Source organism: Antedon bifida, chromosome 6 (genome assembly GCF_963402885.1).
Source record: "Antedon bifida chromosome 6, ecAntBifi1.1, whole genome shotgun sequence".
NCBI lineage: Eukaryota > Metazoa > Echinodermata > Crinoidea > Comatulida > Antedonidae > Antedon > Antedon bifida.
Genome location: NC_136231.1, coordinates 7135469 through 7160676, shown reverse-complemented (window position 1 = coordinate 7160676; position 25208 = coordinate 7135469). Strand labels below are relative to the sequence as shown.

General features: G+C 33.8%; 2 protein-coding genes across 5 annotated transcripts in view; both read right to left on the bottom strand.

Annotated features, from left to right (window-relative positions):
* Positions 1–6860, bottom strand: part of LOC144845259 (phospholipid-transporting ATPase ABCA1-like) — a 51932-nt gene extending 45072 nt beyond the window's left edge. For both annotated transcript variants that reach the window (XM_078702447.1, XM_078702448.1), the window contains exons 1-4: positions 6771–6860; positions 1880–2130; positions 1222–1315; positions 52–193 (exon numbers count right to left, since the gene is read on the bottom strand). In XM_078702447.1, the coding sequence (XP_078558573.1) occupies positions 52–193; positions 1222–1315; positions 1880–1945 (302 nt within the window). In that variant the 5' untranslated portion in view covers positions 1946–2130; positions 6771–6860. The remainder of the gene's footprint in view (positions 1–51; positions 194–1221; positions 1316–1879; positions 2131–6770) is intronic.
* Positions 6861–7872: 1012 nt separating this feature from the next.
* LOC144845260 (uncharacterized) lies at positions 7873–20746 on the bottom strand. Of its 3 annotated transcripts, XM_078702449.1 has the most exons (4): positions 20381–20746; positions 19532–19680; positions 9004–9062; positions 7873–8487 (listed from the first exon to the last, which is right to left on the bottom strand). In XM_078702449.1, exons 3-4 carry the CDS (start codon positions 9007–9009, stop codon positions 8131–8133), a joined length of 363 nt encoding a protein of 120 aa, XP_078558575.1. In that variant the 5' UTR covers positions 9010–9062; positions 19532–19680; positions 20381–20746; the 3' UTR covers positions 7873–8130. The 3 variants fall into 3 exon arrangements, 2 of the variants coding, with proteins under 2 accessions (XP_078558575.1, XP_078558576.1); XM_078702450.1 differs by lacking the exons at positions 19532–19680; positions 20381–20746 and adding an exon at positions 9957–9996; XR_013612525.1 differs by lacking the exons at positions 7873–8487; positions 9004–9062 and adding an exon at positions 14034–16342 and having other exon boundaries at positions 20381–20745.
* Positions 20747–25208: the final 4462 nt, after the last annotated feature.

The following is a 25208-nucleotide window of genomic DNA, read 5'->3' as shown; positions in this document are numbered from 1 at the left end:
TACAGACCTAGTGTAGGAACAAAACTATAAAAAAATTAGATTTCTTCTTACCCGGATGATTGAAAGTCATTGATGTTGCCTGCCTCCTCACCCGATGTTACGTTGCTGTGGCATGCATGCTGACTATCGCATACAAAAGACTGTAGTGTAGGTACCCATCCGGCCGAAAACAAAGCTCGGCTATAGAAATGACCTAAAACAGACACAGACTTTTTGTAAAACAATCGTAATAATTTACAAGGATGAGAATAAAATTGGTAACTTTTTATCTAGATTTAGTTGGCATTAAACTAATATTTTTACTAGTCAATCTTCCACAAACTGTAAAGCTCTGTCTACACTATCAAATTTTATGTGACAAAAAAATGTGATTTGCCCATATGGACATGATGATATCACTACCATATTTGGGAATATCACTACCATATTTGGGCACATCACACTTTTTTTTGTGTCAAACTAGTTCCTATTCTGTAAGTAAATCGAGTTTCAATAAAGTATATCAACTGTAATATGATATTATCATGTGTCATATTTTTACTATTTGGAAGAATTAAAATAATAAATAATATTTCACGATTGTTGTTCTTTTAATCCTTCAACAAGGTTGTCTACTGTGTGACTTGCATTTTTTTTCAAATAAACATACGAATATTGACAAAACCTGTAGAAAAAGGTACTTGAACCAAACCTATTGTATTGTTTGACTACTTGTTGACAAAATGTCTTTTGTACAGACAAGTTAAGTAGACTAGTACCAATGTCTTGTGGGTATACTGTACTACAGGCTTTATAATGTACCTTTCCATACTTTTAACTAGAAATTTTTCATATAATCATAACCAATCTGGAGTAGATTCAGATTCATTTATTTTGTCATACAGTATGTATTGTTAAAATATTTAAATCATGTAATTTGTTTCCAGGGACAAAAATTTATTTAAAAATAAATCAACAATTTTTACAAAATGAGGTTAAAATCTTTAAAAGTTTTCAAAGTTTAAAATACAAATAAAATTGTTTGAAAAACGGTGAGCGGAAAAACCGTGCAGCTGAATTGTCCCACAAAGAATGTGTCTATCCTGAGCGGAAACCGCCCATCCTCTCCGCGTTGTACAGTATGTAAATGGTCATACTGTATACTGTAGGAATAACATAGATTCTATATTTTAATACCGTTACCGCTCAACTGTGAAAATTGGTCAAAAGATGGATACTTACATTCTTTTTTAAACTCAGGCAGTTCAAATTTTCTTATAATTACGAGAATTATAAAAATAAGGAGTGGCCAACAGATTTCTACCAACAGTCGGAACTGTAAAAACAATAGGAAAAAATATATATAAACACATAAAAACAATAAACATAACTTAATGAATTACAGTAGGCTTAATTTGAACGTTCAGCTTATTGTTTAGTTTAGAGCTGTAGGTACTGTATCTTATAAAACAAATTCAATTCTTTAGTTTAGTTTTAAAAACCCAAATTGATTCTGGTCAGAAATACAAAAAAAACCCATTTAACAAAAATAATTTCTGTGGAGAAATGATTGACTTCAACACAATCTCAGATGGTCACTAAACAGTGCAAACATTTGATACTGATGAAATGGCTCACTTACTAACATACAAGTTTGTATTGTAAGTTCTGTCTACACAATCAAACTTTATGCTGACAAAAAATGTGATGTGCCCATGGACATGATGATATCACTACCATATTAAGGCATATCACTACCATATTAAGGCATATCACTACCATATTTTGGCACATAATACTTTTTTTGCCATAGTTGAAGTGTAGACATAGCTTTAGTCTAAATTTATTCTTCTGTTAAAAAGTATTCACAAAAACATAAATGTGTAACTATTGACTTTACCCGTTGTCTTTTACGATGAACAAAATTCTTCCACGTCAGAAGGTATAGCTGATTGGTGAATCCCATTTTTCACAGCTTCCCTTTCACTGGCTTTGTGAGCTTCTGAAGAATTTCGTTGTCCTTTGTGTGTCCTTGTCAGTTTCAAATGAAATTAACTGTTTGTTGTCTAGATATTTAAACAATCTAGAGATACAGTTTCCCTTAATAAGTTATATTTCACTGATTTTCTAACACCATATTGAACAAATTTCCTGAAAAGAAACAAATAAATTAGACTAGCAATTTGCATAAAATCGCTCACAAAAAGGAACACATTGGCTAGCAGCCAATCAGTACTTTATTCAACAAGGCCATATACATGACTGCAGTCGCGTGCGTAAATTTTAGTTAGTGTTTACCGACCGACCGACCAACCGACATACAGTAGTGAGCTGTAAAGTCTAAAGACTAAAACTTGGAATACTGTTTGAAATGCAAATACTTTTAATACAGTAAGCGAACTATTATTAGCAAGTTTTAGTATAAAAATCATTCATTAATGTCATTCAAGCAATTGTATTATTTAGATTTTAATATTTTTATTGACATTTTATAAATAGTATATTTTTCTATGCATTTTTTTATTCATATTTTTAAATTTTACGGTTGTATTATATCGTCTTTTGACATGGGCTCGTTAAAGCACATCACAAGATAACAGTTTTATTGCTTTTGCTTTTCCGCTACACCCCTCTTACTTTTTTTCTGCTATGTAGAAAGATTAAAGAAAAATAATAAATTTACATTCAAAGATATTATATACCATAAGCAAAACTAAGAGTGAATAAAAATTGTCCCAAAAAGATTCAAACATATCGGTATGACAGTAAGGCAGTTTGCCCTTTATTTACAGTATTTGTCAGATCTTTCATTACGATGTTCATTATATGTACCAAAACATACTCACATAGTTCAATCTGTTTGTATGTCTGATATTACAGTATAAACAAGCTGTTTGTGCGTACTTAAAATAATTGGATACTACATGTAGGCATCGACATCAATCCATATGAATTATGTATAGTTCAGAGAAAATGTCATGCTCCAATGAACTCTGCTTATGTAAGGATACAGTATGTAAAACTGTAGTGCATATGGAATCATTAATTATTAATAGTTTTGTATTCATATTTTAAAGAGAAACAATGTAAGAATTTTTGATCATATACTAGCTCTAGCACATACCAATTTGACACATACTGTACATTTTGCCTTTGATAATTATTATCTAGCTGCAACTACCACTGGTCTATGGTACAGTAACATGCCTCGAGTATAAGATTGAATTAATAATGGTAGGGTTTCTGCTACAGAATTGTGCATTGGCCATTAATTAGTCTAAAAAATTGTTCTGAACTCTTGGCATGTTTTGACTTTTTTTAATCTACGCAGGCCGTGCCTCAATTACGTAGCCATAACATGGGCAGGAGTTCGAGGCCGACTCACTCCATGGTTCTGGTGGTAGAACAAGTCTTCTCGGATAAGGACTATAAACCGTAGGTCCAGTGTACACAACTAGCTCGTGTGCACTTTAAAGAACCTAGTACATCTTTCGAGATGAGTAGGGGGTTACCCCGGTGTATTAGTACATCACAGCCACTGATCACCAACTGGGCCCTCTGGGAGACCAGTCTTTGACTGAAGAGGTTACCCAGTATAAATATATATTTCAATCAATCAATCAATTAATAACGTTAAATGCTCCAATCTTGTTTAGATATGCAGGGTCTGTACTGTAAAAACCAAATAGGCCTTAGGTTTATATATCGATAGTGGTTACTACATAGCAATATAACTAAATAGGCCTTTTATTTAAAAATGGACCTGATCATCTTGTCCTGATTGTGCGTGGTCTCGACCATCTGTAGTGTTAGCCTCCTCCACATATAGGCCTCTATCTAGAGCCAGGCCTATACAACTGACAGGAATAACAATCACAGTGTGCACCTGACAATTTGTGAGGAATTGGCCACACATGACAGTGAGGGAAATATTCTATCATGTCTAATATTTTGTGTTATTTTCCTCACAGTTTGTGCCGAATGTGAGCTAACAGCTCACTAAAAAAATCCATGACATTTATTATAGCCTATTCCGCTCGCGTGCCATATTATGTAGTTAAGTAATTATTATCCAATCAGATTGTTTGAAAGCACTCGATCGCAGACTGCGTCCGATATACAGTAGAATGTGATCAGTTTTTTAGTGAGCAAAGTGTTTATTTGTGCCAGTTAGATAGGGCCAGGCGAGCTTATTATGTTACTGGGGTAGCACTAACATTTCATTTTCTTTAGCCATTTGGCGAAAGTCAAAATATTTTTTTTAGTCAAATCAGTTTATCTATAGCCAAGATGGCTAAAGTTCAATTTTTTTATTTAGCCATATGAATCGGTAATTAGCCAAAATTAAAAATTGTTGAAATATAATAGTAAAAACGTTTTAGTTAATTTATCTATGTCAATAGGTCTATACACTGTTCCCTGAACGTTTTTGTAAGGCATTTGGGGAAAGAGAGCCATGCCTAAATCACTGTATATTTGATTTAAAAAAATAATTGTTGTATTTTATATGATATATGATCAAAACAATTGTTCAAATTGTTTTTAATCATACAGCATTCATGGAGTTATCAATTTAATAAGAAACATTTTACAGTTTTCTGAAATCCCCTGAACGCTATGTTATTTTTGTTTTTTACGCTTGGCTGGTGGCTTCCGTACCACGCGAAAATCGTGTCCTAAGACTTTCACGGTCACCCACCGTCACCGCCGCGCAGCGGGTGAATGTTTTTAAATTGGGTATGCTCAAGAGGTGCGAAAGTGCAGTAGGGGCCTAGGGGCCTAGGCCTACAAAATTATGTACGACGGTACGTCGTAGGCCTAGATGCTAAAAATATTTCTAGCAAACGAACACTCGTATCGTTGTTGAACGTGCAGATAATATAGGCCAAAGCACAGGGAAAAGGCGTTTCTGTCGGGGGAGAAATTTATACCATCCCGGCTCGATTATTTATTACCCAACAACACAGAAGCCGCCGGCGGCCGGCCTTGCTGTTTATATAGTCCGCAATAAATGCACGTGTGTGTTTAGCTAAATCCCCGTTAGACTCTACCATTTCCCGAATGTTGTTTTGTTTACTCTACTGACGCACTGCACGCACAAGGAAACTTTATTAAGGGTAAAATATGAAACTACATTATTGGAGCCTAAAATGCATAACGCATAAATATTGATTTCGATAAGATCATTCATTGAAGATACTATGTTTTTTTTAATCTGAAAAGAACACCCTTATCGAAAAATAGACAATCCCGGTAAATAGCCGACCGTCGGCTGTCGAGTCGTCGATCGTTTGTGCAGCGCAACACGTGATAGTTTGGGTAGACTCCATCATCCATGTGTCGTGTAACGTCTGTCTCTCTGTGCAGTCTACCTCTGCTATCTCCATCATATTGAAATAACAAAGAGACGCCTGGTACAACGAAACAAGTTGACGCAAATGGAGCTCGAAGTAAACAACATGATAACGAACGAAATAAATGCTTGAAGATCGACAAATGGACCTTTTAGTTGGACTTTATGCTTTCGCCAAAATGATTATTTTATTATCTATTTTATCATATGTCATAGCCAAAATGGCTAAAGTAGCCGTTTTATTTTTCGCCAATCTGGAAACGTTTTCGCCCATGGCGACTTGGCGATCGGCCAGTGCGAGCCCAGTGTTACTGATGTTACTACCTACTGTAGCTAGGGCCGGTTTATGATGAAATCGGTTGCGTCTGAAATCGGTCGTTTGAAATCGGTCGCGATAAAATCAACTTCCGGTATTTTGTATGGCGCGCCGCTAGAGCTATACTTTTGATGAAAGCGGTCGTGTTTGAAATCGGTCGCGCTATTTTGTATGGATCGAGCGGGATGCATGCTAGAGCGGGATAAACATTTTTCGTTTATATAGATTTAATTGATATTTTTTAGGAACTACATTATTTATGTGGATATTTTTTACTTTGTTTACTTTTTACGTAATTGTTTGCATAATAAAAGACACGACAGACGTATATTCTCTATATAATATATTAATTACAGTACATATAAATAGAGGTAAATTATTATATGCCTTATATAATATTATGCCTAATGTAATATTTAAATGTGTTTAGAAATGGCCATTTTGAACAGACACAGTCCTTCTCCGAGACCTGTGAAATACAACAAAAAAAATTTATTTCATGATTGACAATAAATATTTATTAACCAAATAAAAAATATCCACATAAATAATCTAGTTCCTAAATAATATCAATTAAATACATATAAACGAAAAATGTATATCCCGCTCTAGCATGCATCCAGCTCTATCCATACAAAATAGCGCGACCGATTTCAAACGCGACCAATTTCAAACGCAACCGATATAATCAAAAGTATAGCTCTAGCGGCATGCCATACAAAATACCGGAAGTTGATTTTATCGCGACCGATTTCAAACGCGACCGATTTCAAGCGCGACCAATTTCATCTAACACCCACCCAAGGGCCTAGCCTAGGCCTAGTCCGGGCTAGATTAATAAGTAGGCCCTTACAGGCCTACTAGCTAGGCCTAGCCTACTCCTAACACGCAAAAGCCTAAGGTACTAGGGGCCTAGCCTACTACTACTAGCCTAGCTAGAGAGAGAGGGCCTACTGTAGGCCCTCCTCCTAGGTAGGCTACCTAAACTTGGCTAGGCCTATGCTAGGCTAGGCCTAGTTAGTAGTTAGGCCTAACTTTAAACTCATCCTGGCTAAAATACTGAAAAAGTTAACAACAGCTAGGCCTAGTGTATTATGATCTGTATAAATTACTTATACTCACTTTAATTTCCTAGATTCATTATGAAAAAACAAATAGAAAGCCTGGTGTTTTTATAGAAATGTTGCACAACTTCGTTCATATGTTTTTTGCAAGTTCATGGAAAAATAACAAATCATATGACGTAATAGCTTAAGTCGTGAGAGGGCGCACTCTACAAAAGTCTTGGCATGAAACGCCGTTTTCGCAAAAAATATTTGATTACAGTATACTTCTCTTTGATTGAATATAAGAAATTGACTAACCATTATGAATATAATTGTGGCGTTCAGGTACACTACGTATGTATGTACTTTATCATTCAAGAACAACGATGACGTCATGTTTAAAAAAAGCACATATATACGCCGAACATTATTGAAATCTCGTCATACTATACGTTAGAACGCAACGCAACGACGTATCGACGCAAAGTGCTGCATTGCGCAATCACAAGTGGGAACCGACGACGCAATAGTGCTGCAAACATCGTAGGTTTGATTTCACGCAGGCGGGGGCAAACACAATGAGTGGAAGGGCATTTTCTTACATTGCGTAGGTTGCGTTGCGTTGCGTCGCTAGTGAGAACCAAGCTTTAATCATGCATAACGAAGAGTAACTAGCGCCATCACATAACTTCTTCTTTATGTGGCATGTTTTTATGACATTCCTATTAGTTCGATCCTCATACTCTTCTTTTTCAACATGTCAGTAATGAAAGCTTAATTCGACCAGGTCTAATTTATAATTTAAAAAAAATATTATTTTAAAAAACATCAAACATCGCACACATCATTCATGATCATCTTTGGGGTGTTTTATTTTCATTAGCTGCTTTTGTATTTTAAACTTTCTAATAAACTTGTTTTCACTACTAAACATTGAGGAGCTATTTTATAATTCTCTTTCTTAATTACAGTATCACATACGAATATATCATGAGTGCATCCAAAACAGCCTTTACATAACATCATAATGAAATTATTTTCTTTACACAGTCTGTGCTCTCATGCTGTCTTTGTCTAGCGGCTTTTGGAGCGTTATAATACTTGTTTTATATAAAATCTATTCGCCCAATCTCTGTCTGCACTATCAAACTAGTTTGAGAAAAAAAGTGTGATGTGGCCAAATAATAGTATAGAGTGATATGCCTAAATGGTAGTGATATGACACACATGTTTTCACATAAAGGTTGATAGTGTAGACAGAGCTTTACATGTCTAAAACCTCTTTTGCATGTTATATTAAGTATAGTTAGGTCTGTTTATTCTATTATCATGTCTTTGTTGGAACAAAAACTGTTATCAATGTGCTTAATGTATATATTTAAATCGAAGAATAGATCAGTTACTATATTGTTCAGTGGATAATTCTATTTAGTGGTTTATTCAAAATGTTCCCACGATATAGAAATAGCTCCAATAGAATAGCATTTAATTTGCGGCTTAGCGTTCGAGTTGTTCCATGCCACTTGGTTGGTAAAGGAATAATACGAGCACTTCGACGCTGCGTATCTGCAACTTTTCTCCTTGCAACTTTGTGTTTTACAACAAACCAGCGGTCCAACGTCAGCTTCATCAATCTCCACCGCATAATTAAGAGTTGTTTCGACTACTCCTTTTTGAATGAAGTCGTTACTCGATGTACATGTAACCCAGCTGTTTGCAACGACGTTACACTGGTCTTTTTCGGCAAGTGATGCTGTGATAACTGCCAGAATAATTGGAATGATAACGAGAACCTGTAAATAAATAGAAACGTTAAAGAAGATAATCTATGATCTAACAATTCTTAACTTAACTCTACTTTTTTTTCTCTCCAATATTCTGAGTAATAATGTTCCTAAACGCAATGTAGTTGTAAAATCATCCTTTATTTCTAATTTTTCAAAAATGAACAAGAGTGTAACAAACATCCCAGGTTACAGCTTGGAGGACCAAGCATAATATGCAGGGCAAAGCGTAGACAACAAATTCAAAACAATAAATAAGAAGAAGGTAAAAATGGTAGAAAACACATCCAGAGCATAACATTCAGATTGCTAAAAAAAAGTTATCAAATGGAAGGTTGTGAGACGGAGGGGTTGGAGTGATTGATCAACGAAATGGTTGTAATAACCATTTTTTATGTAGATTGTTTTTTATATAATTATTAATTTTGTTTCGGTAATTCCGAAGCGACTAATATTCAACATAATTCCTCGCTGGGTTTCCATCGAGTCCTTGTGGGAGTTATAATTTCAACATTTGAAACATACCTTCATTTTGCACTGAAACTATAAGCTGTATGTAAGCCTTAACTGATATTTTAAGCAATCTGAGGGGAAAAAAGGATTAATATTAATTATGGTAAAATGGTGAGATGAATTCCCGGTGATGTGTCCTGTGGTCAATGACAGACCTGATTGTTTGTTTCTATTTTTAGGTGTTTTGGGATTTAGGTGCTTTGTTAAAAGCACAATAGAAATGAAAAAAAAAAATGGTGATCGACATAACTGTAGGGCCGCTATTTTTAAACTGGAAATAGTATAACATAATGTATTCTCAAATGTACTTACATTAAAGATATACTGCCCCCTGAAAAAAATAATTTTTACAGTTGGATCGATAAAAATATTATTTACCTGAAAAAACTGTAAGTTAAAGCAACAAATAGTCAAATTGGTTGCCAGTCAATGTGTTTTTGACTAAATTTAACCGTTTATTTTGTCATTTTATAAGTGGAAAACATTTTTTCGTGTTTTTTTTTTCTACGGAAGTGATTCACTTTGTTAAAATTACAAAGTCGGATATTCAAAGTCTGACTTTATTAATCTTAATTTTTCATGTTTTTTGGGGGGACAGTACATCTTTAAGTAGACCCTACAAGTACACAGAGTAGGGCAAAACGTCTGACCAATTAAGTTAGCTTACGGACGCTAAGCTTTTCGAAGTAGTGCAGCTGGACCCACTGCTTTCTTGTGAATCTTAGATAGATACCGGTATAGGCTTGGCTTTTGTCTATATGAATATAAGATACAGTTTGTACATGAATTAGCTTTTTAATTATACCGATAATTATTGTTAAGATTAATGTTCATAACAAGGTCGATCGATAAGGCATACATAACCCTTAATTAAGGTGTCTTACAAAAGACCTTCCTGTGTCAGTAGGCCTAAATAGACAGAATAAATATATGAAAACCAAAGAAAGAAAACCATATAGGCCTACCTTCACAATGTCCAATTCCCGTCTGGCGCGTTGCTGCTATACCTTGGTTTTTAAGTTTCTAACAATGTTTATATAAGAACACAAATAAAGTAAGCCATAGGCCTACGTGAACATTTTGTATGATTATAACATTACTTTATTTATTCTATTTCATCAAGTTGCGGATGTTGTCATAATATCGTAGCAACGTAAATACCTTCGGCAAAGAAAACATCATTTGTGATAAAAATCACTTCACTTCTTTGGATAAAGGAAATAAATAATCATCATCACACGAGCTTCTGATAGAAAACAAATTAATCAATGATAACAAACCATTGTTACATTGTATGCATATATTATAAATGGGTTTGAAGTCCAAGGGACTAGAGTATTTTAAACACATTTTGACTATCAATTTTAGAATAAAACAATGTGTGCAAAGACCAGCACATCCAAGATCCGTAACCGTAAACAAATATCTTGTGTTTCAATTCCCTCATTATCATTTTTTTTAAACAGATCGTTTGACAACACTAACAGACCTGAACACACTTCATTAATTTTGAAATGACAATTCCAATTTACGCCGATTCGAAAATGTATGTACAGATATGATTGGCGATGCATTGTATTTGCATGGACATTGTCAGAAAACATCGTTATTATCACAATGTTCATCTGGATCTCTGTAGATTACATGCACTTGATTTTATGATCGAATAAACTATTTGAATAAAATCGTTATACTTACGTTTTATTCTAGAGCACACGCTGTGTTCAGTGACCAGTGAAAGCTTGAGAATAAAACGTTTTAGTTAACAGTAGAAATTTAATATTTTTTTACATGGACATACCCAGTGGGTCGTACACTCCATGATTCAATCACTTTTATGTTGGTTTGGTGGGGTTTGCTATGGTTTTTTTTAGGTTTGCAGGGGTTTGCGGGGGTTTAGCTTTTGTTTTTCCCGCCAAATTGGACGCCACATTGGATTCTGGCATGATGATGTCATCGTATCGACTTGATTCATCAACTACTATGAGAAGTAGTTATTAAAGTAAGCCTCTACTAATTTTAATCATTAAAACACAACTGCAAGTAACAAAAACCGTTAATTGATTTTCCCTATCCCCTATATATAGGTATTTGTGTGTGTTAATAGGAATTTGTGTGTGTTATTATAGGCCAAAATTTAAAAGTACCATAAAAAATTTTCCCCAAGACCCTGGGATGGGGATTCTATATGGTATACTCTATCAGAAAAACAAACAAAAAAATTTCCTATACTTTTTTCCCGCAAATGTGTATATTAATTGTTCTGCACCCAGGCTAATACCGTATTTTGTTCACTTTATAAATTCGATCATCAAAAGAAATCCTAAAGACAAGTGACAAGACCTATATTCAAATCTATTGAATTAAATCTTGTTCAAAAAATCTAGGTTACTTCCAAGAAAGACAAACAATCACAGTCAGCTTTGACACTTTTTTTTAAAATATTTTCATCATCAAAAGTAAATCCTTAACAAAAAAATAAATAAATGACAGATCTAATGAATGACCAAAATACTAGATTATGTAAACAAGAAACAAACGTGAAGGACCATTCAATCAGGGACTTGTTAATTAGCAAATTAGTTAACTAATTAATAACTCCCTGATTAAATCACAATAGGTTTATATTGTTAAATGTCAGGGCTTTTGAAAAATCAATTTATGCCTTAGGCCCATAGTTTTGCTTTTAAAAATATTTCATCACTGTATGAGTTATCAATGCAAATTGTAATCGATTGAAATAATTATTAAATGCGAGTTCTTGTTTTAGATCAAATAAAGTACAATCAGCATAATATTGTTTTATATTTTAAGATTATTTTTTCTCCGGAAAACAGAGTTCCAGAGTGATTGTTTAAATGAATGATTTTAAATTAGCAAATTATTTTAACCAAATAATAAGGTCCTTAGTTATTACAAAGTATTATCAAACTACTGTCAATAATCAATATCAGTTTTACTTTTTAGAATTTTAGTCACTTTACGCTGATTGTACAAAAATGTATGAGTTATCGGTCAATAAAAACACATCTGCCCTCTACGGTAGATAATCTTATTCTCTCATCTGAAATCCGAAAAAGAAACCATTTGGATGGGAAAAAAGAAATAAATAAAAGATCAGTTTTAAACTAGGAGACACGGATCAGAGAGCTCAGTTTTGTACTAACGATTAGTGGGGAAAACGTTACGGATAATGGAGGGAAAGCCTATAGTGAAAGCAAGGAAGAGTGATCGAGGCACTCTTCATTGGCAACATTCATTGGTTTCGGTGACGTGATAAAAGGGGGAAATGTAAAGGTATAGGCCTACTATATATGTATGATTAATTTATACTTCGCTTTGAGAGTGTCTGGTTAAAGATGTATTGTCCCTCAAAACCATGAAAAATGAAGATTAATTAAATCAGACTTTAAATAGGCCATTTTGTAGTTTTAACTTATAAAATGACAAAATAGTTAAATTCAACCAAAAACCTACTGGCTGGCAGCCAATTTGACTAATTTTTGCTTTAAATTACAGTTTTTTCAAGTAAATCAAATCAATAGCTATCATGTGACATTAAATGACATATTCAACAAAAAAAATATTTCCGAGGGACAATACATCTTTAAAACCACGACGGGCAGAGGTACTTGAAATAGTAGACCATATTCCTATTCCTGAATTCTATGACAAGTCAGGCACAATACACATTGTCTGGACTCTTTAATATTATTACGATTGTCTATATAAAAAAAAAACTATATTTCATATCTATAATATTGAAATCTGCTGAGCCATTAAAAAAGTCATACACATGTCATTTTATATCTGTCAATATATCTGTAGATTATGTGTTTTTTCTTATGCTAGATTACAAACCTGGAATGACGACGAATAGTCACCACTGCACAATCGCAGATTTTCCAGACTAATTCACCATATTTTCCCTTGGGAATGGAAAAAAATAGAAAGGGAATTATTTCAGGAAACTGAGAGAGAACACTGAGATCGCCAATTGTCGATAATTTCTGGTGGAGCAAGCCCGTCTTTGATTCTAATAAGCATCAACCATATGACGAGATATGTTCTGCTGCTATAATATGAGTCTGCCCTCCCCCCCCCCCCCCCCCCTAGCTGGTAACTCTTAAGCTTGGTTCCCACTGGTGACGTAACGTAACGCAATCTACGCAACGTAAGAAAATGCCCTTCCAATCATTGCGTTTGCCCCCGCCTGCGTGAAATCAAATATGCGATATTTGGAGCACTGTTGCGTCGTCGGTTCCCACTTGTGTGATTACGCAATACAGCACTTTACGTCAAAACGTCGCAACGTTGCGTTACGTTGCGTCGCTAGTAGGAACCACGCTTTAAGCTTGGTTCCCACTAGCGAGGTAACGTAACGCAATCTACGCAACGTAAGAAAATGCCCTTCCAATCATTGCGTTTGCCTGCGTGAAGTCAAACCTGCGATGTTTGCAGCACTATTGCGTCGTCGGTTCCTACTTGAGATTACGCAATACAGCACTTTGCGTCGATACGTTGCTGATGATGTAGAACGTACGCGACTTCTTTTTTATAGGGATATGCGCATCTAATTTGTGACAGGTACGTCTAATATGACGTAACGGGCACAAGCTGCATGCATTGATAGACACAGTGTGCGCCTTGCTCTGGACGCTTCGTAGACGCACGAGTCTTATTATACGTGCACAAACTTCCTTGCATTGTGAGAATAGATATAGAAACAAAGCTTTTTAAGGCTCTGCATTGTAAGAAGAATAGTAGGCCTAAGTAGGCCTATGTAGACTCATGGCATTGTGAGAGAGAGACAATCATGTTATCCGCCTAACTGAGTACCGTCCTCCAGCATGGTGACATAGACGGAAAGCGTCTAGTTTTGTGCGAGAGGAATAACCGTAAACCATTCATACATTGTCAAATGCCCTCCAAATAAAATTAAAATTCCTCAATATCCAGGGTTGACGCTGGCGATAACATATTACCAAACCTACAGGCATGGGCCATAAAGGTGTTCTGACAAAATTTGAAATAACGCAAAGTTAACGTTTTACGAAACAAAGTTTATTCACAATATTAACACACATTATATTACAGAAAAAAGCGAATGAACAATCCACTTTTATAGGTGCACTTACGGTACTAAACGGTACTTGAGGAAAACCATATAATACGTACTGTCGAAAACATAATCATAACTTTACAAAAGCAATCATAACAAAACAAGAACTATTAATACGTATCATAATTAAATCACATGCTGTTACAATTATAGTAAAAGGCATCAGAACGTGTTAATACATTGAAATAGCATTTTACATACGCATGAGTCTCTATTGTCTTTTTTATGTTGCATTTTAGTATACATATGACACGCAATATATGCCAAAATGTTGCCTTTAAAAAAAATCAAGCCGAATTGCCGCCGTAGCATCGACTAAGCGTATAGGGTACATATATTGAGGAATGATCACTTTATACTATTTTTCTATAATAAATACGAAATTAAAAACTTTCTTTTTTGTGTTTGCAGGGGGTAAAATACAATCATAAATAAAAAGAAATAAGGTAATAATATCATTATTCAATAACACTGGAATAACAAACACAATCCAATCCGATCTCAACACAATCTATATAGAATGATCGAATCTTAAGCATATGCTTATTGTCCTACCATGCTAACATCTGTCAAATTACTTTCTATAATACAGTTCGTATAATATCATACTGTGATTTAATTGCATGTCCGTCGTTATGTATTAATGTTGCTGTTATTGGGCCTACAAAGCGCCACCAGCTGTTAAAGTAAACGTGAAGGTGGATAGCCCTGTGTACCGGGTGGATCGAGCCGTTCAAGGACCCTGGCATTGATCCCATGATCAACCTAGTAAAAATATATCTATTAAAGCGACCGTAGGCTACTATTCGGAACCTAACAGTTTTCCCATGAATAGGGGTTGGATTTTCAAGGGAAAGTGTCTCCCGAATAGGGGCGTCCCAAAAAAAGGAATTCTTCTTGTTGGTGGTTGCATTAGTGAGGATTTCTGTAGTAAAATTTATTTTTATTTTTATTTTTATTTTATTTCATGTCTTTAGGCAATGTGGCCAAGGATTACCAATAGTAAATTAGTTACTGTCCTATCAGATAGGTGGTAACCCGCCTGATACAGGGCTATTTTGTGAACCAGTTCACCGGGGTAACCCATACTCTTGTGACGACAGGCATACTTTTAATCAATTACAGATAATGACGAACTGATGATGGCAATATAATATACGATGACGATAGTTTAAAAAGTGAATAAAGAAAACACATACAATACGGTAGTTAACGTTAACCTATCATGTACATAATTAAATTGAATATAGAGTATTATTTTGTTATATTATTAGTATTTGTATCGATATAGGCGTTTGCAGTAACTTTGATGTTATACACGAGCGCATTTAAAACGTTTTCAGAATCTGCTGAAATTGATTTAATCATGAAGGTAATCGAAATAAGTAACGTGGGTAGATAAGTACCTGAAGTTTCAACATGAATTAATGGATATATAATTGAAACAGTGACTTAAAATGGCATTTTGAATAATAAATATTATTCTTAAATATCAAGTGAATCGGAGTGCAAATTCGTTCCTGTAACTGACATTCAGAATAATGTTCCGCTTCTCAATTTCACCCTACCACTATACCACTGGGGCCTTATGATGTTCGAATCCTGTTATATAAAGACACTTATACCCCTTTGGTGTGGAAGGGGTATTATTTAACCCTCATTAACCACTATTTATCAAGTCACACGTGTTCTATGATATTATTTTGTGGGGTAAAGCTTTTGACCTTTTAATAATACTACACATGAAATATAAAAGCCAAAATGAATTTTGCAGATATTTTTGTATTCTTTTAAACTTCCGTTAAACGGAAGGATTGCGGATATGTTGTACCTTGATTAACAAATGCCCTTCAGTTTGACGATGTAACTGAAAAAAAAACTAGCACAATATATTCTAAACATCAATTCATGGCAACGTATTGTGACGTCATGCACGCACAGATTCGATGAAAACACTGTGTTCATAATATATAATAGCTGATGTCCTTACTGTACGATTTCGGGCATTTGACCGTTACATCCATGTTAAATTACATTTCTGAACAGTAAACTTCTGTTGTGTATTATTGATCTGATAATAGTAGGCCTATTCCAGCTAACGGCTATTTCTGTTTAATAAGAAATCACGAAATGCCCGTTCCCGTACGCTGTCTGCAGCTGCTCGGCTGTTCCTTACATTCTCGTCAGATATCTGACGTGGTTTCCGATAAGCGTAGTAACGTCGGCTACCTGAAAAAGAATTCAATTCAATTTTATTTTCGAAAGATACATCATTATGTAATAACATGAGAGTTTTTTTTAAAGAATTGATCATCTTATTATTGAAAATGCATTGTAATCTTACTCATTGAAATGTTTATTATCATTTTTAATATTTATTTTTTAATTATCTCAAAAACCTTCCGACGGAGAAACATATGCATGATAGTTCAAAAGATAATAAATTAATAAATTAATGTTGACATTAATATACGGGACCATATTATTACTGATACGAGTGAATAAATCTACGAAGAAAGTAAAAGCAGTACAACCATGGGCCATGCTCAAACATCAGTAAGAAAATCACAATTGATAAAGAAAAGTTAAATGTTTATTTAAAATAACTCATTAGTTAATCATTCCCTTTGCTCGGAGCAGCCCGACTCAATGTCACAGTTTCTTTCTCATCATGATCCTAGTGTTACATTAATTCATTCATCCTTAGATATCTTCTTCATCACCATAACGTTCTCGCTTTCACCATAATTGTTATCGTTCAAATTGTAAATAATTCTCATCAGAATGAATATCATAATTATCACCCACATCAATCACTTTCCTCATCAGACTACGGCTTAACTTAATGAATGCGCATGCGCTGATACCTTTAGGCAAATCAATAGGAAATACTTTTCGTTTGAATTATGTAATCATCTACTACCGTCGTACACATTGTATTAATTACGATTCAAAATTTCCATTTTAATTACTTACAATAGTAACAAAATATTAGTGTTGTTTTTAAACAAATTCAAAGCAATCAGTTCGTCCGTTTCTTACTTTAATTAAATCTCCGCGGGCTATGATATTTTCCAAAATAAAATCCTTTTAAAACGAGTCCGCTTTCTTAACGGTATACATTTGCTTTTGTTATGAATTAAATTTCCATTTTTATTAATAAATAACATATTTATTTACATTAATTTATTGGTTTTCATTTTTTGAGGATTTACAAGTTATTTTATTGGACATTGTATGGGTCTATCTAAGGACATTTGATTTAGATTAATATTTCTGGATTGAACAGATTCATCTGTAACATAAATCATTATTATTGAACATAAGCGGCCATGGCCTTCACTTTTGAAAGGTTAAACACGAATAAGGGGCATCCTACGGAAAGCTTTATTTTTAGTAAAGTTGAGTGGCCGAGCGGTTAACGCAGGAGCTATAATGTACGCAAACCATGCCATAACATCGGTGCGTTAAGACTTGTACTTCTGGGGGTAGGAAAAGTGTTCTTGTAAAGAAATTAAACTTAGTGCATGTTTGGTGGGGCATGGTATCCGACAGGCATACCTTGTACGACCCCTTTTTCCAACCTTACGGACTCCCTCCACCCCCCCCACCCCTACCTCCGTTGACATACGTAAAGAGAAAGCACAGTGTTTTTTAGGCTTTTAAGTTTAGCTATCTGGATGAAGAATTATTAAAAGAAAGATATGGATCGCTACCTAGCTTTTATTTCTATATACTGTAATGTTAACACAATATTGATTACATAAATTCGAAAAGGCATACATAAGCAACTTGTCACGTGCAATAAATAAATAATTGACATTAAAATAGTTATTATAGGCCTACTATCGAAATGAAACTTCATACGAAAAAATAATGTTGTTGACATGTTTATTTGTGTATCTATTATGAAAGGCAAACACCGCCTATAACTTAAAGATATATTGTTCCCCAAAAACATGAAAAATGAAGATTAATTAAATCAGACTTTGAATAGGTTATTTTGTAGTTTTAATAAAGTTAATCCCCTCCCGTAAAAAAAAACCGAAAAAAAAATCATGTTTTACTATATAAAATGACAAAATAAATGGTCAAATTCAACCAAAAACCCATTGGCTGGCAGCCAATTTTTTGTTTTAAATTACAGTTTTTTCAGGTAAATAGATTTTTTTTAATCCAATTTTTTGTCAAAGTGGACAACTATTATGTTATATTAAAATGGCATATTCAACAAAAATTGTGTTCAGAATTATTTTTTCAGGGGGACAATACATCTTTAACCCCATTATATCTAAACTAAACTAAACTATATGTAGCTAATTTCCTATGGTATCATATCAGTACTTAATACAGTAATACCATCTCGTAACAAATTTAACCTGATTATATTACGGCAACCATGTGTAGGCGTGTAAGTAAGTAATAATGGTATAAAAGGCATCATATATTGGGGGCATAATTGGTAAAGATTTTGTAAGTTTATAATAGTAACCAGATAATGATTACACATCTATTATTACATGTTTTCAACCATTTTCGTATTGGTAATAAACGTTATACAATGCGGGCGTGTAGGCGTTTTTACTTATTAATATATAGTGAAAGCCATACTATTATATCCATGGATGTTAGTGAAAATAAGGTAATCTGTACTGCATAATAAACGAATAATAACTAAGATATTTTTTAATAGTATTGTTTGCTTTATAATTCGTGTTATGGTTATAACGTCGATGGTAAGCTTTGCCAAACAATAAGACATTGCAGTATGAATATGTGATTAACACATCTGGTATAGTCTATAGAAATAAAAGATCTCGATATAGAAAATAACCAAACTGTTCATTTCAAAGTGAATTCAGCGGGTTTATCTAATCTATCATTTTATGTTAATATTTATTTATTATGTTTGTATCAGTAAATATGTTTAGGCATACCTTACAACAATATAGCCTACATGATTCATTTTTAAGCATGAGGAAACCACATTTCATGTGCTTCTCTATGTTTATGCTTGGTAATATTAATAAGAAGCAGTAGTGCCAGTATGATGTTTATTGAACATGGTGTCCCTTCCTTTAATGAGTATATGCGAAAATCTATCTATGGTTTCATGCAACGTATGTTGAATATTCTTGTTGTTTTTGTTTGCAAACATATGCTCCATAACTAAAAATGTATTGTAGATGGAGAAGTATCCTATATATTTAAGCTTAGAATTTGCGAATTTTCTTTTTCTGTTTGTACGTTTGTTTATATGGATGAAATTTCCGAAATAAAAGAAATTGAAATTGAAACAAACTTTATTTGATAAAGATCTATATCCGGGAAAGGAGAATGGAGAGGTGCGGGAGAGGGATGACGGTAATAACGACGTCTAGAATAAAACAATGATGTCTTTATAGTCTAATTTCCTACCGTGATTGCCATAACGATGATATTTCATTCGACGAGGAACAATCACCCTCTGGAAGTAGTTAATCGCCCAACATTCATCCGAAAACACCGTCAGACATATGACGAAAATACAAGCATAGACCGAAAGTGTATTACGCATCATGAATAACCTAAAAATAAAAACAAATGTAGAAATATCATGACATATGAAATTCTGCAGACACTCAAGACACGTTGATTGGACGTCACACTTTCTTTAATCTGAATGAATTAATTGATACATTAATTGAAGTTAATTGGCTGTTGGTTGCCAATGGTACTGGATATCCGCTCTGCAAGATGGGTGCCGGAAATGTATTTATAGTTTAAAACTAACTCATTTTCAATATTCAGGTTGGCTTCCGATTATCGAATATGACCCTCAGGGTAAATGCAAAAGTAGGTCTAAAATCCTTTAAAACAGACATAGTTCATTTGAAAATAATGGCCTACAGTTTAACAATGACAAGGCTACGCATCTACGAACTTTTAATAATATTTATTATGTGATAAAACACGCATGTAGGAAACGATACAAGGGTTGTTTTAAATCTATTCTATCTATCTAAGTATTTGTAGATTTAATTATATTTTAATGATAATATTATACGTTTCCGTTAAGATCCACAAAGTGTTCAGCAACATTTAGGCCTAAATACATTCTTATTTGGGCCTAAAAACATTTTCATATATATATAGGCCTATATAATTATAAGAAACAATATAACAAAGTATGAATATCAATAATGAAACAAAAATAATATTAAAAAAATATGTGGTAGAATAATTAGATTGAAAAATATGATTACAAATAAATATAGTAAATATTACCTTTATAATTAATCTGCTAGAAACAAGAACACCAACAGTATTCCACTAACAAAAACTTGGCATAAAATGTTATTAGTTTCCTCTACCAGAGCGCTTTAAATGTTGTTCAAGTTAAGTTTTTCTCGTTATTATATACTAGTCAAAGATTGAAAGGAAGGGCAAATCAGTATCTCAAGGCACTTCCTATTTGGCACTGTTCCGACCAACCGAGGAGACAAAAATAAAATAGCCAATTTAATTTCACTTGCTTTCCAAATTTTGCGAACAGTTCATCGTTGCCCAGACGACTGAGATCAATTTGTACGAGTGTTTTATTCTATCATTGGAAAATACACACTTTCCTAACAAGCCCAACACTTTTGTAAATGTTAACAATTTCAATTTAAAACGATCGATTTTAAGAGACATTTTAGACATGCGCAATTGACTGCGTCGGGAATCTGGCTAGATTATTTTAACATCTCAATTTATACAGAAATCAAATATCATCAAATGTGAAATATGTTAAAAATCACTTAAACAGCCCACACAGGAATTGATATTTATTATTACATACGCAGTCGTAAATCATAGAAAATATTAAAGAAATCAAATCAGGTGTATTTAGTTAAATTTTACTTGCCTGATTTGAACAAAAAAATAAATAAATAAGAATGCCAATATTGTTCCTGCATATACCCTATATTTGTTTCTGACCGTTTCAAACCAAGTATGTATTTCTGTATACTGCCTTAGGCCTATTCAGATTAAGGTTAAATGTATTTTAATATGTATGTACATGTAAACATACAGTTAGTAACGTAAGTAGTGCAATAAAGGTATTTCTAGATAATAACACATTATTAGTCTTAAATCTTGGTTCCCACGAGAGAGCCGAAAAGTTAAGGACGTAAACGCAACGCTGACGAGTTAACCAATGACAAGCGACAATTCGAATAATCCATCGTTTGCGATTGGTAAAATCCAGAGTTGATATTAAGCCGACGTAGGACGTAACGCAAGGCCGTAAACGCAACGCAAGCATGTTGACCAATGAAAAGCGACAGTTCGAATACTTCATCGCTTGTGATCGGCAGCTAACTTACGTTGCGTCACATCCTAGCGGTGCGTCACTAGTGGGAACCAAGCCTTGTTGCGCGTACTGTACGTCCCTTCGTTGCGTTCTTTGGGAACCAAGCTTTAGTTGACCAATCACCAGCGAAATTTAGGATAATTTATCGCGTTGGGATTGGTCAAATTACTTGTGAGGTACTTACACCCATGCGTTGTGTTCAAATGGGAACCAAGCTTAATCACGAACGAAGAGAATGAACCTCTTGATCTGGTGTATAGATTTATATAGCGTATGGTATAATGACATGACATGATGTTAAAGTGGGAATTACCGGTTTGCTGATTTATAAAACTGACCCATGTGACAAATGAGCGTAGTCTGCTTAAAAAAATTGGCGCGCTCTAGGCCCTCACTTCATATTAATCATCTGATTATTGTTAAAATTACATTGATTACCACTATGCTTCAGTATATTAAAAGTAAACAACGCAACCCTCAAACGGAGGTCTTCGGAAAATTAAACTGAATTTCTTACAAGCATTCTCAAGATTGAATGTATGACTTAAATACATAAATAAGGGAATACAGATTCACACACTTGTGACCTTATATATTTATTTAATCAATAGTTAATTTATTTTGTTTAATGCAACAACATTGTACTTTTATCGATAATTCTGCATGTACATTATTCAATAGGAAAATTAAAACATTGGCATTCTCGGTTTAAGCTATGTAGGCCTAATTGAAGATGTCTGCTTTTATACATTATTATATTGTTTCGTTTTCTTTCGTAGCTTATGTTGTCCACTTTGGGCCTCCCATTCGTTTATCAATTCGTTTATAAATTAGTAGGCTTACTCTGTTTGATTCATTTTTTTTCGCAAAAGGTCGTGACATTTAACTGTTGCAATGTCCTTCAATTAAAACAAATTCAATTTGTTTTTTTTTTGTGATTTTGTATTGTACATTGACGTATTGACTTGCTTATATCATGTATCAATACTTTAAAGCATATCAGCATTTTGGCAATGTTGGGAATACAGAAAATGTTTTAACCCACGCTTCCTCGGAATTGATGTCGTGTCAGACATGTGGTGAAAATGAATATATAACGAATGTTGAACAAAAGCTGGAAATTCATCAACGAGCTATTTTTTTATGTCTGTGGTATGAGTTCAGATTCAACATGTTACTTTAACTAAGGCAATCAATCTACTTACTGAAACTAGTACTTTATGCCTTGTTACATAAGCAGTGCATACAGACCATCAACACACTCCATCTCGCACGGTTCTGGGCGATTCCTTCTGACTCTGTCCAGCCACATTTTTCACCACCTCCTTAGTTCTCTTCTTTCTTGGGCGTTCTATGTTTATTTTGCCCGTGTGTTCCATGTCAAGGCGTACTGCCAAGTAATGTGTTTGTTTCCTCAGTGTGTGCCAGTCTAATTCCTTCTACCAATCTCTGTTTTTGGTCCCTGTCCAGTTCTTTCACATACTAATTCATTCTACCAATCTCTGTTTTTGGTCCCTGTCCAGGTCTTTCACATACCAATTCATTCTACCAATCTTTGTTTTTGATCCCTGTCCAGGTCTTTCACATACCAATTCATTCTACCAATCTCTGTTTTGGTCCCTGTCCAGTCCTTTCATAAGATCGTCATTTCTTATATCTCGGTAAATTTATTCAAAAAGTTCACATATAAACATACAGCAAGCATTGAGCATGAATAACAAAAAATGCATATAAAACTCAACTCACAAGCACAAATATAAAAAATACAACAATCATGAAAGATACCAATGATAGGACACCATCCTGAGAATCATTGATAAAAACTAATTTTCGTTATTTATTTCTCACTCCTGAGGACGATCAAAGCATATTGATCGAAACGTCGAGAGACTCAGTTCTTCTCACAACTAATATACGTGGGTTACCGCGAACTTTATATCAACATTTGATTTCGCCATGCAAACCTTTAAATATTAATATTTGATTAGTAAAAATTCACTATGTTTCTGATTCAAGATTTGACATTTAGTTGAATATTTTGATCTTTATTGCTGCACCAAATTTTTGAAAGGCCATTGTGCCTTTACAACTCCTTCTGGTGAACCACATAGAAATGAATAAAACAGTCTTGTATCAGTTTCTCACACATAAGTAACATTTGAAATGTATTAGGTTGAATAAATTTTAGGGAACCAACAGAATTTAGCTTCTTTCGCATTTGACATTATAATTCTTTTATGACTTAAGACGCATCTCGAAAGTGATTCTTTACTACGAAGTACATCTTTTGTATTCTACACTTCGATCTAAGATGTTTTATTTGAGATTATATGTTAGGAAAATCTCAGAAGTTAAGCTAAGTTTAAAGTTAATTTAATATCATATAGTATTATACTTGACGAACAGAACTCATATTGTAGGCCCAGTGTATAATTATTACAAAATTAAATTTTGAATTTTCCTATTTTTTATTAGGCCTAAGATTAATAGTTTCGGTCCTCATTTAGATATTATTCGGATTTAATTACAATATGTTTCTTTCTCATTATCGATTTTGTTCATGAATTTATATAGGATTTAATATGAATGAAATTATTCTCATATTAAACGAATACAACATTAGTTGTTTTATGCGATTTTCATGGTTTATGGTCTAAGGTAAACTTTTATTCAATTAATCTTTTTCCTCCATTTTTAGTCGCGTGGACGCGACTCTATAGTTCACTATGTCGGTCGGTCGGTCTGTCGGTCTGTCTGTCGGTCCGGTATCACTATGCGTTTTAGCACGCGACTTATGGCTGTTAGCCTTGTTAATTATTGTCGAAATTGTTGAAGGATTTTTTTCGTTCATAATCATAAATAGATAAATGGAATAATGAATAAAAGTGGGCTAAACCCACGAAAGAGAGAAAAAAAAATCATAAATAGAAAATTGATTAAATACATTTTTATAAAAAATACCGACGTGATAATAATGTTTATTTATAATATTTCAAAAGTAAACTGATAAATAATCGGTCCTAATCCGAAGCTCAGTCTACTCTATCAAAGTTTATGAGACAAAACATTGTGATGTGCCCATATATGGACATGATGATGTCATATCACTACCATATTTGGACATATCACTACCATATTTGGGCACATCATTAGTTTGATATTGTAGACTGAGCTTAAAAGAAACACGATAAGTAGTTCCAAGACGCGGAACGATATATTTATCTGCGTGGGTGTGAAAATACCACGATTAAATTAAATGTTGATTTGTCTGTTATTTACAGTCGCAATTAAACGTGAACGTTTCAAATAGCTTAGTGGATGAAGATTGCGCCTTGTGGTAATATCATGATACACACAGAAAAATTAATATTACCATAAATTATATTACATTTGACTAGTTTCTTCAATCATTGCGATACTCAGCGATTTAAGAATATCAAGTACTCTAATATTTACATTTTTTAGAATGTCTAAATTATATTGGTTTGTAGAATTCATATGTTAGTTATTGTTGCAATATAATAGTATGCAGCTAAATTGTTCGTTTTTTTAATATACCGGGTAGGCCTAACTGTACATCTTTTACCAGACAGATCTTTTACCAGATATAAATGTTGACATGAAGATGGTTTCTACAATGTCAGAAAGTTAGATTTGTGATGATATTAGCCATTTACACCTAACATTTACAGTATAGAGATATCCAATGTTTTCACCACCCTCACAACCTAACGGTGGTTGTACGGTATTAGCAAC